Source organism: Myotis davidii, unplaced genomic scaffold (assembly GCF_000327345.1).
Source record: "Myotis davidii unplaced genomic scaffold, ASM32734v1 scaffold497, whole genome shotgun sequence".
Taxonomy (NCBI): Eukaryota; Metazoa; Chordata; class Mammalia; order Chiroptera; family Vespertilionidae; genus Myotis; species Myotis davidii.
The window spans coordinates 43,184-55,868 of record NW_006288434.1 but is presented as its reverse complement, the minus strand read 5'-3'; the positions used below and the strand labels follow the sequence as shown (position 1 = coordinate 55,868).

At 40.7% G+C, this 12,685-nt stretch overlaps 1 protein-coding gene across 1 annotated transcript; it reads right to left on the bottom strand.

The window, feature by feature from the left end:
• Positions 1-961: 961 nt before the first annotated feature.
• ABRA (actin binding Rho activating protein) lies at positions 962-10,490 on the bottom strand. Its single transcript, XM_006760243.2, has 2 exons — positions 8,769-10,490; positions 962-1,564 (listed from the first exon to the last, which is right to left on the bottom strand). The coding sequence occupies exons 1-2, from the start codon at positions 9,434-9,436 to the stop codon at positions 1,087-1,089; spliced, it is 1,146 nt and encodes a 381-aa protein (XP_006760306.1). The 5' UTR covers positions 9,437-10,490; the 3' UTR covers positions 962-1,086.
• Positions 10,491-12,685: the final 2,195 nt, after the last annotated feature.

Genomic DNA, 12,685 nt, shown 5'->3' with positions numbered 1-12,685 from the left:
TTATTTTGAGGTATCATAATTTGACATTAATTTCTATATTTAACACCAAAGTGCTATATAATTTAGTAATTTTTATTGAATTCAGTAAGAATTACAATCACATTTTTTCAGTTTGTTTTATAATTATATAAAGAACATTAAATCTGATTGAGAAAAAAATGACAAATAGCTGTTTAGTGTCAAATATTTCTTTGGCATCATATTCAACTAACTTTCACTGTGGCAGGTCTAATATTGCTGTTTTATAATTTTCAGATATTTTATAAAGTTTGTTAGAGTATGAAGAAAAGGTACATAAACATTCTACTTTATTGTAGAATTTTCTGTACTACTACTTCATTATATGTTGACATACATATAAGCAGCATGACATTACAGTTTTGAGAAAAAATAAACTTCTCCAAGAAGTCCTCTGAGGGCAATTAAATCTGATCTCTCATCTCTGTTTTACTTTTATAGCAAAAGTGAACATAACCGCCTTTCCTATTGATTGGTTCCAAGACCACCAGTGATGTCTGTTTTCTTGTGATTTGCACAAATGACAAAGAGGCATGGCTAACTGTGGAAACCTATTAAATCATAAGAAGCCCACAGAGAAATTTGAACAATTTCATTACTTTATTTGAAATCTTAATTTTTTACTTGTGTGCCTATTTTGTAAGTGATACTATGATTAAAATAATACAAAGTCAAGCTTCTTAGAAAAGTTTTAAGATTTGTTTTGCCAAACTTAATGGAATTCTTTTTTTTTCCTGAAAAATGACATAATAATATGTACTGCTGATATGTACCTAAACTCAGCACTCTTCTTAGTGGTAGTAATTATTTCATTAAAGACCTATAATAATGTCTGCAATGAATAGCCAAATATTATTGCCTAAAAGGATAAGTAGAATTTCAAATGTTTGTGTGTGCTTTATCAAAAATCTTCAAACTTCCTCAGAAATAGAGTACCCAGAAGTCATTCATGTAAAAGTTGTTTATTATATCCTACTTATTACAGAACAGTTTGCATTTTAATTTGACTAAATTAGCATTTAGCATTAAGACAATAGTGGGTCAAGTTTGGCTTTTGTTGTTGAAGGTTCACTCGAGTAGAGTAATTACAACATGGTCATCTCGGCCTTGCCATAGCATCTCTCCTTCGAAGTCCACCAGTCCGTGTTTTCTGGCACGCATGAGTATGCCCACCACTTTATCTGAAATACGAACATATCTGTCAAAAAGATCTCCGAAAGTGACCTGGATCTTGCCATCACGTCTGTGGCGAGCCATTGTGCGGATAATGAAGCACATGTCCATAATTTCCCGATGGATGTGTTCCTGGGCTCGCTTGGCCCTCTCGGCTGTTTTGGTTCCCTCCTTGGGACGGCCGTAGCCTTCGTCTCCCTTGTGGAGGCGGTTGGACATGGCCAGCTGATAATCAAATTCTTCACTGAAAGGGTTGAGCTTCTGGGATTGTATGTGTTCATCAGCCCACTGTTGCCATTTTCCTTTCAGGTCCTGCAATTGACTGCATTTCCGTTGGGCCTTGCGGTTGAGTTTCTCCGTAAATCTATTTGCCCTAAAGGAGAAAAAGTGTGAAGGATCAACACACTGATTATTTTACCACACAAGTGTTGCTCTCTCGTGTGCTTCCTGCACAAATGCATCATAACGTAAGTCCCTTTTTTTTCCATTATGAAAAAAACATATAAACATCATACGAAGAAATTAGAAATGAAAGAAGAAAAATACCATTGTTTTTAGTTTGGTGTATGGCCTTCTAGATTATTTTATCTAAATAACAGTAAGATTTTAAGCACCATAAAATAATAATACTAAACTATTTTAAGAAAAGCTTCCTTACACAAATGTAATGCAAATACATGTGTCTTAAATTGTATATTAAGAACATTTTAAAACTGGAATCATGAATGTATCTATATATATAAAAGTCTAATATGCAAAGTGTCTCCTCTGGAGTTCAACCAACTGGGAGTTCGATCACTCACTATGACGTGTGCTGACCACCAAGGGGTGGCATGGAATGAAGGAAGGCCCCAGATGGCAGCCAGGGAAGGGAGGCCCTGGCCAGCAGCCAGCAACTGCTAGGGACCCTACCTGTGCACAAATTTCATGCACTTGGCCTCTAGTTAAGTATATAAAACTACATTATGTAGAACTTCAAAAACCAGCTATTTCCCCCCAAATAAGGCTTATATCAGCATACATACATTGTAATATTCACTTACATGTAGATTTTCATCTATGGATTTTTAATGAGATCGAATCTATACTAGTATCAGTGGTGTGCCACAATTTTAAAATATCAAGCTGTATAGATAGAAGACACCGGCTAGCAATAGTAACATGTATTGAACACAATGTGCTGGTATTCTGAGGCTAAAGTTATTTCCACTGTGCCATGATGCCGTTCGGCATGGAAGGAGATGTGTCACATGTGTATGTATGTCCTTGCAATTTGGAATGCATTTTTTATTATAAAAAAATAACTGCGTTGGCAAGTGTCCTGGGTGCAGGCCTAATTTTAAAATAGGCAGTTTGTCTTTAAAAGACCTCCCTGTCCTTTCTGTATCTCTAATCTCCTAGACTTTTCCCCTAGATCTCCTTAGCCTTCATGAGAAAACATGATCTGTTAGACTATCTGAAAGCCAGAGCTTCGTATTCCTCATCCTCACGAGTGACCCACCCTTCCTCCTCCTGAAAGCCAAGTGGCCTCCTGTCTGGAAGCATTGGGATTGGAGAGGCAGAGCAGTGCTGAATTTGCTCAGGAGCACGGCTGGCCTGAACTAAGGAGCCCTCCTACCCAAACTCCCACAGTTCACTTTTCAAAGCCCAGGAACAGTTTCAGATGTGGGTATTCCTCACTATACAGACTCACCTCCTGAACTCTGGTTATTCAAATGCAGGAGGCTAATAGATGCATAGTTTGCCTACAAACGTCAGGCGGTCATTGTTTTCTTTTCTTTTTTTTTTAGCATTGTTTTCAAGATAGGAATGACATCCACTAGAGGGCGAACTTTCATTAATTCCCACTCTTTATGTTTCCAAAAGTCCTACCCTAATACAATAAAATTCAAACTAGGAATACACTGCTCCATGTCACACTGCTATTCTTTGTAGCACATGAACAAAAGTAGCCTTTAATAGCAAGCCCAGGGCCATCCCTGCAGAACCCAAAGGTCATATATATTTGATTTGAGGCTGGGAAGTTTTCAGAAGAAAGTGAAAAGAAAAACATTATCCACTAACTCATACTTTTTGTCTCCTGAGCACCAGCTATAGTTCTGTCCTATAGTATAATACACAACACATCCTCCCTTTAAGGAGCTTTTGGGCACTTTGACATTTTTTTTTAATTCTTTATTAAAGTATTTATGATACCTACTGTGTGCCAGACACTGTTTTAGTTACGTATTGGGTATTCAATAATGAGAAAAAAACAGCAAATAATCACTAAAAAGATATTCATGAAAATAATCAGAGTACAAATTTGAATATGTGGTATGATTTTAACTGTGTAAAATGTGCATGCACCAGGCTGAAGGAGTCAATGGTATATGCAAAATTGGAAATAATTATGTTGGTATTCAGATGATAATTTTTTTTATCTTTAAAAAAATTCATCTAGGTATGATATTGATTTTATAATTTAGAGAAAGCAAAAATTAAGAAAAATCTCAGATTAGCATCCAGAGGTAATTTGTTTCACCATATTTTAGCTGGGTCTCTGATTCTTTGAAGTAGTTTTTTTTTCTTCTAATTTTAATTAGGAACTTAGATTCCCTGAGTTTTGAAATTCTATGTCATTTGGAAAAAAGATTGGGGTTGGTGAGGTTATAAATCTATGAAGAAGAAAAACATTTATCTTCTAAAAGAAGCACCTTTTAAATATTAATGTGTATTTGTCATATTGTTAAATTGTAATTCTCAATAATAGGAGGGAAGGAAAATATATGAATTGGTTCTATAAGCAAGACTTTAAAAATAGAGCTATATACCTTTTAATGAGTATTAAATTTTTCTCTGTCTCACAAAGGTTCTGTATCCTTTTTGTCTTTCCAGTTTTTAAAAGGTCTTAAAATAGCAGTTTTAAATCAGGATTAGAAAAACTTACATCTTAAGTATCTTCTTGGTCAGTGAATATAAGAATCAATATACAGTTTATCTTGTTTCTGTTTTAATTTATAAGTAAAAATGTGCATAATAGTTTAGATTGAGATTTGGGAAGACATTCTAGTATAAATTTATAAGAAGCAAAGCAATATTCAACATTGCAGATAGTAATATTTAATCCAAATTTATCGTTTTAGTTTCTTCATTATCAATAAACAAATTTCCTTATATTTGATCAATAAAAATTTCCCCTGTCCTGGTATGTGCAAGGTAGCTAATTCTACTAGGCATTATAAGCATTCTATGTTGGAAAGTCTAAGTTTATTCGTTGAAATAAATTCTGAAATGTAGTCCTTATTTGTCAACTTTAAAAATGACATCAGTTTGAGTGTTGCTTTCTTATGTGAATGTGGCTCATTACTTACATGATGAGAATATGAGAACCAATGTTATCATTTTGGTGCAATAATTATGTGAGTAAATTATTAAGTATGAACAAAACCCATAGCAAATGAAAGTCCTAAAGGTATATTTCAAACCTAACCAAGTTCATTGACATGGAAAACACTCTCTCTGATCTCATCTGGATCACCAGCCTCAGAGTCAGGGGGCCTAGAGGTGAACTTTCCTGGTCTAAGTCTTGAATCTCTATCAGGAAGGTAGAGATCTGCTCTGGTTGTCCCACCCTTAGCCTCTCCTGTGAAGGGAGGATTTCTCTTCGCTGCCCGGGAACATTTCTCTGTCAGTAAAGCAAAGAACTCCTGCTCTCCCTTCCAGCTTCTCAGGGACGTCCTGGGGATAGTCTGCTTCTCTGTGCTTCGCTTTTCTTGCTCTTTTCCACAGGAAGTATAGCCAATTAGACATCATGGGAGCATGACGTCCACAGGGTCACATTTATCAGAAGCAGGGTGACTGCATTCAAAAGGTAGGGTCACTATCTTTGATCAATAATTTGCCCTAGCTTGTTTGGTTCAGTGGATAGAGGGTTGGCCTGTGGACCAAAAGGGTCCTAGGTTCAATTCCGGTCAAGGGCACATGCTTGGGTTGTGGGCTGGATCCCCAGTAGGGGGTGTGCAGGAGGCAGCCAATCAATGATTCATCATTGATATTTCTATCTACCCCTCTCTTCTTCTCTGAAATCAATAAAAATATTTTTAAATAATAATAATTTTGCTCTCCTGTTATCAACCAGGTTTGAGAGCCAGGCCTGCGATTCTCCGTGCAGGTTGGTAACTGACCTTGGGTCCATGGAAAGGGGGTTCTAAACTCTAGGATGGAGAGCAAATAGTAGAAAGCCACACTGTTGCCTTTGTTTTTATCAAAGTCCTTCAATATACATAGTTGAACCAAACCCCTACAGTTTGGGAGTTATTGGGGTTCCATTAATTAAGCTGACACTTTGATCTCTATTTTATTCCTTGTGTCTGCTCTCTACTGAATCAGTCTAGCAGGTGGTTAAGAACACAAGCTCTGGCATCGGCCTTCCCAGATCATCACTTACTAACTCTGACTGAGACACGTTCCTTACTATCTGTGTGTTGGTTCCTATAGCTACAAGATGACACCATCATGCTCAACTACTAGTATTTTTACTAAATAAAACTTGGAGGAGAGGATGGATGAGTGATTGGCTCTTTAATATTTCACTATTTCTGTATGGGAGAAGGATCCAATGTCCTTTGTCTAAAGGGGCTAGAATGAACAAATCATGGCTATACAATAAAAGGCTAAATATTTTTTTAAATGAAGGATACACTATAAACCATCTTCAGAGTAAAACCCCAGTTAGCAAAACCACTGTTTGTAAGGGATATCTCTCCTTTTTACCAAAAGTGACTTGTTTGTTTCTATTAACTACCAACAAAACTCTTTCTACTTAAATATTCATGATACATAATTTTCTCCCTATTGTTGGATATGGGGAAAGAATGTTTAATTAAAAGTAAGTGAGAACTCCTTTTCTATAGGCTTACTTAATGCCACATTTGTTTCTCAAGCAGCATTTGAGAGTCCCATAGGCTCCCACTGAAGCCTTCTGAGCACAGTTAGGATAACCGCGACATTAAGAGCTGCTGTGGCTGCACACATTTTGGTTCCCTGTGTACTTGTAAGACAGAGGGAAAGGAACCAAAGAAGGAAGGAGAGATTTCATTCCCACTCCCTGCTGGCCAAACCTGAGAGTCAAGCTCCTAATAGCACCTTGAAGGGCTGGCTGGGATTACCAAGGCTGGCCCCCTGCATTGGAATGAGTATAACTTATTCAGTAACTCCTCTGGGTCCATTGCTTTACATAATTATTATAAAAATAACTAACTCTCATCTCTATTTTTAGATGAGGACAAAGAGATTTAGGATTTGCCGACCTAACTGTGATTCAAATCTGTCTCTCATTTAAAGCTTAAGCTCCTCTCCGTCACATTAAGAAGGTGACTATGCGCATGCCTGATTTCAGGAACCCTGAGACAGCAAGTCCCCACTGCCAGGTGAGAGGGCTTAGAGCCAGAAGCCTGGGTTCAAATCCAGTGGGCTGTGCAATCTGATACACATTCCCTAATATTCCTTTGTCTCATGTTCTCATCTATCAAGTGTGGGTAATGATTATACTTACCCCATGAGAGTGCTGTGAGGATTGAATGGATAAACATATGAAGAGTGCTCAGACAGATACCAGAGGGGAGTACATGAATTGGAGATTGGTCCCAGCTGTCACCTCCCTGCCTCTGGCCAATTCAGATGTGCTGACAGGAAGCTCTTCACTGTGCCAAGCTCAGTCTCTATTCTGTTGGGCTCTGTTCTCTTTCTAACACACAGTCACACGCACACAGCCTGTATTTCTGGTAGAATAATTATTTCTGATTATGAATTCCTACTTAAATATAAGTAGAGCACAAATCCAAATCTCTGGTCACATCTTCAAGGCTCTGCATGAGAGTGGGCACCATGTCTAAGAATTGCATTGGCTGACAGGCATGTCTCAGCTTTGTCACTAACCTGCTAGGTAAACTTCCCCTCCAAGCTTCAGTGCTCTCCTGCCTAAAATGGGGTAATTCTTCTTAGGATTATAAGCGTTAAAAGGGAAAAGCATGTAAAATACCCATAGCGCACACTAAATGCACAAGGGATTGTTAAAATGATCTGTTTGACATTTCATTTTTCTTGAAAGTTTGCAATATAGTAGTTCTAATTCCTTCAAAATACTTGTAAAGTCACACACTGTAAGACAACTCTTTGTCAAATTAGGTAACCAATTATGTTCTTTAGTTTCTGGTTGTTTCATACAACTTGAAAAGCACACCTACACATCTCACTGTTCCCTGAGGGAGTTAGTTTAAAGGCATTCATGACATCAGTGACTTTTCCCATATTGTGATATCCTGTATTGTGGAGTGAGATATCCTGACTTGCTAGTACATGGAGGTGGTGTTCATGTCTTAAAATAAAGCATGTGTGTTTCTTGTCTGAATAAGTATGGTAGTTTCAGTCTGTGTATACACACATGTGTGTGTGTATGTACATGTTTAGCATCTAAATATTTTAGGATTGTGGTATTTGAATTACCTAGCTTTAATAGCATTTCTCTTTGTTTACAGATGCCTTTCTTTCTGAAAGTTTGAATAAGTGCTAAATAATGGAATCTACCTGAATAATAGCAGCTTTCATATATTGAGCATTATGGCAGGCACTGTGCTGAGTACTTGGCAGCCTTACTCTCCTTTACTTCTCTCAATACAATAGAATTTATCCTGAGAGATTACTGTTGCCATCATTTTACAAAGGAGGAAATAATCTAAGCGGGAAGGTGGGATAGGTGAGTGGGAAGAGATTAATAACCAAAGAACTTGTATGTATAACGCATGGACACAGACAATAGTGTGGTGAAGGCTGGGGCAGAGGGGGTGAAGGGTGCAGGCTAGAAGGGGTCAATGGGGAAAAGGGGGGACATATGTAATACTTTCAACAATAAAATTGTTTTAAAAAGGAAGAAATAGGATTAGAAAAATAATCAGGGTGTGTGTGTGTGTGTATATGTGTGTAGAATACTTAAGATCTACTCTTAGCAACTTTCAAGCATGTAATACAGTGTCATTGACTACAGTCAGGGTAGAGCTGGCATTTGGACTTGGGTCTGTCTGACTTGAGAGCTTGCTCTGGATAGATAGCAGCCCCCTACCTGATTACAGGTCAGAGAGACATGGAGTTGTGTGCCATGGGCACTACTGGGGGAGATGTGACCCCTGATAAAATTCAGATGGATTTGGGACAAAGGAAAGGTCTCGCCAATCAATCTACCAGCAAGCACTTTCCTCTACAGAGAAGCCAATTTGTTACTCATTATACAATTGATTTTAAAAATTTTACCCAAAGCACCCACCAACCCTCTCTGGTGGTTTCACTTTTGTGGAGGCTAACACTTGAGTGTTGAGTTCGAAGGGAAAGGAGAGACAGCCTAGTGGAGGCGCTCTACCCAAAAGGTCGTTGTCTGAGCTGGGCGCTGCCCCTCTAGCTCTGGGGCACGCCTTCCCCCAGCCCCTCCCTGCCTGCCAGTCTTTGAGACTCTAACTTCCCCGTGCTACTGCCCTGCTCACTGGGCTCCCAGAGCTGGCTGGGCTCAGTGGTAGTCCAAGAAGCCCACGGATGAATGCACTTACTGGGAGGGCAAGGGCCTTTTGATTCGGGCAGCGGCCACCTGCTCTCCGTCCTGCTCGGGCCTGTCCTCCGTCTCCCCTCCGTAGCCGCTGTCCTCCGTGTCTATGCTGTCGCTCCTCCACTTGGGCTCGTCCTGCTCCATCTCCTTCCAGCCTTTGGTCAGCTCGGATACCAGGTTGCAGCACTTTCTCCTCCGTGTCGGGGAGCCGTGGCTGTGGAGGATCCTGTCGATGTCATCCTCCGGCTGCCCAGGGCCAGCTGTGCCGCCGTCCTGCTCGTACCGGTGGCTGAGGTGGCTCACGTCTCCTCCTCTCTCATAAACTTTGCTGACAACTGTTTTGGTCACCTCTTTCCTTTTGATAGGGGAGACCTCCGAGGCCTCCCCTGAGCTCGGTCCTTCCCCTGGCCCCTCTGGCTTTAGGGAGGGAGACCTGGGGGCGCTCTGGGCTTTCTGGTGGGGAGTGGGATGTATCACTGGTTTAGGATCTTGAGGTGGGTCCTGAGTCCCTCCGGGCAGCCAGCCTGCGGGCTCCTGGGCCTGCCTGGTGCTGTTCTCATTTGCCCACTGCTGCCAACCTCGGGCCAAGTTGATCACCAGGGTGGCCCTGTGTATCTTCCGCAGGGCACTCTTGGCTGGCCCCTCCTCCCTTCCTTTCTCTCCTGTAGTCATGCTTCCCTTCTCTTCCGTGCTGACAGCCTGGGCACCCGAAAAGTGAGTGGGGACCAGTGGAGTGCCTCGGATTTAAATAGAAGCAGGGTGTGGGGTGGGAAGAGTGTTTGGTGACGATGAAAGTATGTGAAGCATTTCTTGCCAAGATGTGGTGCCTTCCCCCTGATGGGGTGCTTTTTTTAGACCCTGACAGCTCCGGTTTCATCACGGCAGAGGGATATCTCTGCCGGTAAAGGACAGGGATCTGCTCGCTCCCTTTCTTCTCCAGGTGCCAGAGTGGAAATTGCTAGATCGATCATGCGCTCAGCCTTATGTTTTTCTTCACCTTAAAATATGGTCCTACCATTTATAGAAGCATAAAATATGTGCACAGGTTGTACTAGGAACATTATAGGTGTGTTCTAATTTAAACCTCATCAGCCCTCAAAATAGCTTGGTCCCATTTTATAGCTGAGTGCAATGAAATCTAACTTCCTAAAGCAAATAAGATCTGAGATTTGAACCCAGGTCCGTCTGCTTCGAAGCCTGTGCCTCTTTTTGTCCTAGTGAGCAAAGATCCTAAGTTGCCTTTTCCTTTTGTCTTCAGCTCTATTCCATACAGACCTGAGAAGACACCTCATCCAACCTTTATTTTCCAGATGAGAAAATTGAGGCCCAGATAAAGGGGATGACAGTAGTCATGTTTTCCAGCCCCAGGTCTCAATTATTGTATAAACAATATTAAATTAAGCTCATATTAAATTAAGACCATGGTCAACATTTTGGTCCAATCAGTTTTTAAATCTTCACATTAATCCTACACACACATTGAATTTCATAGATTATTTATAACAGTCTTTTCAAATTGTTGTATAAAGATAAAATAAGTGGATACTATAAGAAGCATTACCTTTTCTTTTTAATAACACAACCTCCTTTGCAGAAAGAAGAAAAGACTGATATACAGCGGGGTCTTGGGTTTAATTCCTTCCTAGACCGAGCTTGTGAAGGAGCTCGTTAACTCAAATTACTCTGTCAACTCAATGCAAAAAAAATCAGCCGAGAGACAGCTGGTATCTCAAAAAACTCATTAGCCGGGACACTCGTAAGTCAAGGCCCCACTGTATAGTTGTTGTTTTTTTTAAAAGGATGGGATAGATAGGTCATTTGGACCGAAAAAGAACCATTTATGATATGTACTAAACCAGATAAAATGCTCAGAGCTCAGCACTGAAAGTTCTTACAGTGAGACGAATGCATTTTTTCATACAGCAGTTCTATAGGCTTGAATACTGTATCCTTTTCTCCAATCTTGACACAAGGTTCACCTCTCTGATAGAAAAGGCTGTCAATTAGTGTGCAAATAGGTATGAAAGTTAATTACTTCTGATAGTATGGCCACTTTATTTTTAAAATGTCAATTTTTCGTCATGGAAGTCATTTGCCTCCTAGGATTATAACAATTTGGGAGAGGTTTTATTACTCTACTAGAGGCCTAGTGCATGAATTCATGCACAGGTGGGGTCTGACCAGCCCACCCTGATAGGGCCAATCAGCCCAGGCCGGTTAGGGAGAGGGGATGTGGGAGGTTGGCCAGCCAGCACCACTCCCTGGTCAAACTCCTGGTCGAGGGGACAATTTGAATATTAGCCTTTTATTATATAGGATCTAGAAATCTGTCCCAAGTGATTTCAGAATTCAACATGATATGATAACGCTGAGTTCCAACAATGCACAGTCCAAATCCCTCCTGATTAATTAAGAGGAAACTGGATCACAGGAAAGAAAACTGTTACAAACGAAGATTTAATTTGAAGTCTGAAGTTTCTGGCATTCTTTGTTGGAATGGAGATCCCGTGCAGACTGCTTGGTTCCTGTTAAGATTCCCTTCATCACGCTTGTAGCGCCTTGGGAAGGAATGGGGTTCCTCAGAGATGCCCAGGAGCTTGTCTAGGGATCAGGCTAACTGACAGTTTTCTAGGGGATGTTTCTGCTTTGCTGACCACACCTGTTCCACATTCAATCCTGATTGAGGGAGAACAAATGGAGACAGTAAAATGTTACTTAGTCTTTCATAGCATTGCAGTCAGCTGCCTAGGGTGGGGCCTGGGGCTGTCAGCAGATAGTCTTGGCAAAAAAAAAAAAAAAAAAAAAAAAAAAGGCAGCGCCTAAAAGAATGGGATTATTGCTTCTGAGACTTCACTTCCTTAGCAAATGTGGACCTTCCTTCACACTTCTCCAGAAGAGAGTGAGCATTCCTTCCCTAACGCAACATCTGTGTGTCTCCTACGGTGGTGCGTCCTCTGACTACTATAGAAATACTGTATCCTCTTTTCTGAACCTAGATCTAGATTCCTAGGAGTGCAGTGTCCCACTTGAAAAGAAGATGTAAAAGAGAAAATAAAGTCTCAAAGATATAGTGAAATAAGTAGTTTACTGTGTGAATTTGCTACAAAACCAGGAGATTTAGAGACTGTAGGCAGAGCTTCTAACCTGATTAATAAAGTCATTGCCACCTATGAAATTTCTTGTGTTTATTGAAAAAACATTATTATTTGAGCATATGGGCAATCCTAGGGAGGAGAGGGTATTTATGCACTTCTCTGCATGATACACTTGGAAGTCAGGTGGAGCCAACTCTCATGACCGGCTGTATAACTGCACAGACTTTAGAAACCGACATTTGCTCAAAGCTCATGTGAAACAACCAAGCGTTGATCCTTTCTACGTAAACAAAAGAAGTGCTTCCCTTGTTTAGTTTCAGAAAAGTGGGAATGAAAGGGCTTGGAGAGGTTCTGACTTAAGTGGAACCTACTCCATGCTTGTGGGAGGAATGCAGTGGGCCCGCATGACGGTGGACAATATGGGAGGGGGTATAAAGCTGGACAAAACAAACTAATTTCAGGGTTTTCCCAATCTAGCCTCGAGAAGACATGCATACACCGCCTTTAATAGTTTGGGGAGCGCTACATTAGAGATAAAAATAAAGCTTTGGCCAGTCTTCTGAGTGGTTAGAGCGCTGGCCTGCACCACAGGGTCCCCTGTTGGATTCCCAGTTAAGGACACGTACCTAGGTGGTGGCGTCCTCCCCATCCGTCCCCACCCCCACCCGGGTCTGAAAAGCAATGGAAAAAATACCCTTGGGTGAGGATTAACACAAAAATAAAGCTTTATGGGATCACTGAGCAGCAAAGGGTGACTGATTCTATCGGAAGGATGAGGAGAACTTGGGGGCTGTGGTCAGGGTTCTCGAGCGCACTAACGGCCTCC

Bases quoted from the DNA above. Each gene is read 5' to 3' on its own strand.
- ABRA (XM_006760243.2), bottom strand. From the start codon at position 9,436: ATGACTACAGGAGAGAAAGGAAGGGAGGAGGGGCCAGCCAAGAGTGCC. The intron at 1,565-8,768 runs GTAAGTGCATTC...TTTCTCCTTTAG, and splicing joins AAAAGGCCCTTGCCCTCCCA to GGCAAATAGATTTACGGAGA.